This window comes from Propithecus coquereli, unplaced genomic scaffold, assembly GCF_000956105.1.
Source record: "Propithecus coquereli isolate 6110/MARCELLA unplaced genomic scaffold, Pcoq_1.0 Scaffold95, whole genome shotgun sequence".
NCBI classification, from domain to species: domain Eukaryota; kingdom Metazoa; phylum Chordata; class Mammalia; order Primates; family Indriidae; genus Propithecus; species Propithecus coquereli.
Genome location: NW_012155840.1, coordinates 4,667,294 through 4,668,006, shown reverse-complemented (window position 1 = coordinate 4,668,006; position 713 = coordinate 4,667,294). Strand labels below are relative to the sequence as shown.

At 34.4% G+C, this 713-nt stretch overlaps 1 protein-coding gene across 1 annotated transcript in view; it reads right to left on the bottom strand.

Annotated features, from left to right (window-relative positions):
* Positions 1-386: 386 nt before the first annotated feature.
* The window catches only part of CNTLN (centlein, centrosomal protein), a 295,319-nt gene continuing 294,992 nt past the window's right edge, over positions 387-713 (bottom strand). Inside the window, exon 22 of the mRNA XM_012665007.1 lies at positions 387-572. Within this exon, the coding sequence (XP_012520461.1) occupies positions 387-572 (186 nt within the window). The remainder of the gene's footprint in view (positions 573-713) is intronic.

Genomic DNA, 713 nt, shown 5'->3' with positions numbered 1-713 from the left:
ACTAACAAGCTGCTCGAGGTCTCAGTAGAAAATATTGTAGAGAATGCGGGAAGACACAGTAATAAACAGCTGTCTGGCTGTGAGGAAAACATGAATTGACTGGAAACAGGTCCATAGTAAAAGGTCACTGAAACCCATGAACTCCTCAGGTGTCCATATCAACTGCTAACTTTAAAGACACATAATAAAGAATCTCTTTTCCTAAGAGGTCTGAGAGAATGGATCCTTTTCAGTCTAGGAAGCACAGAAGCTGACTCAATAATTTAATTAATGCATTTGCTAAGACCCATGTTGGCTCTTTCCCAAGGCATTTGTTTCATTTGTTAAATCCAAAAGTACAAATAGAGGGTTAACTTTCCTGTCCACCTATTGGAATCCTTCTTTACCTAATAGAAGTAAATAATGGGTAAACGTTTACAAAAAGTTAGACATCTAGTAAAAATGTAAGTGTTGGAATTCTTAGTTTTAATATATGAAGCAAAAAAATGAAATACCTGTCCTTCAAGAAGTTTCTGAATGTGCAACAGCCATTCCTTGTCATTTTCAGCATCTATCTTTGTCTTTTCAATTTCCTAGAGAAAGAAAATAAAAACACTGTGGTAATTGCATTTATATGAACTTGATCATACTATTAGTACTGAAAAAATCTAAAGAAATAGCAGAATTAGATTTAAGAAAGAGCAGCCTATCCCCTCAAAGTAGGAATATTTAAA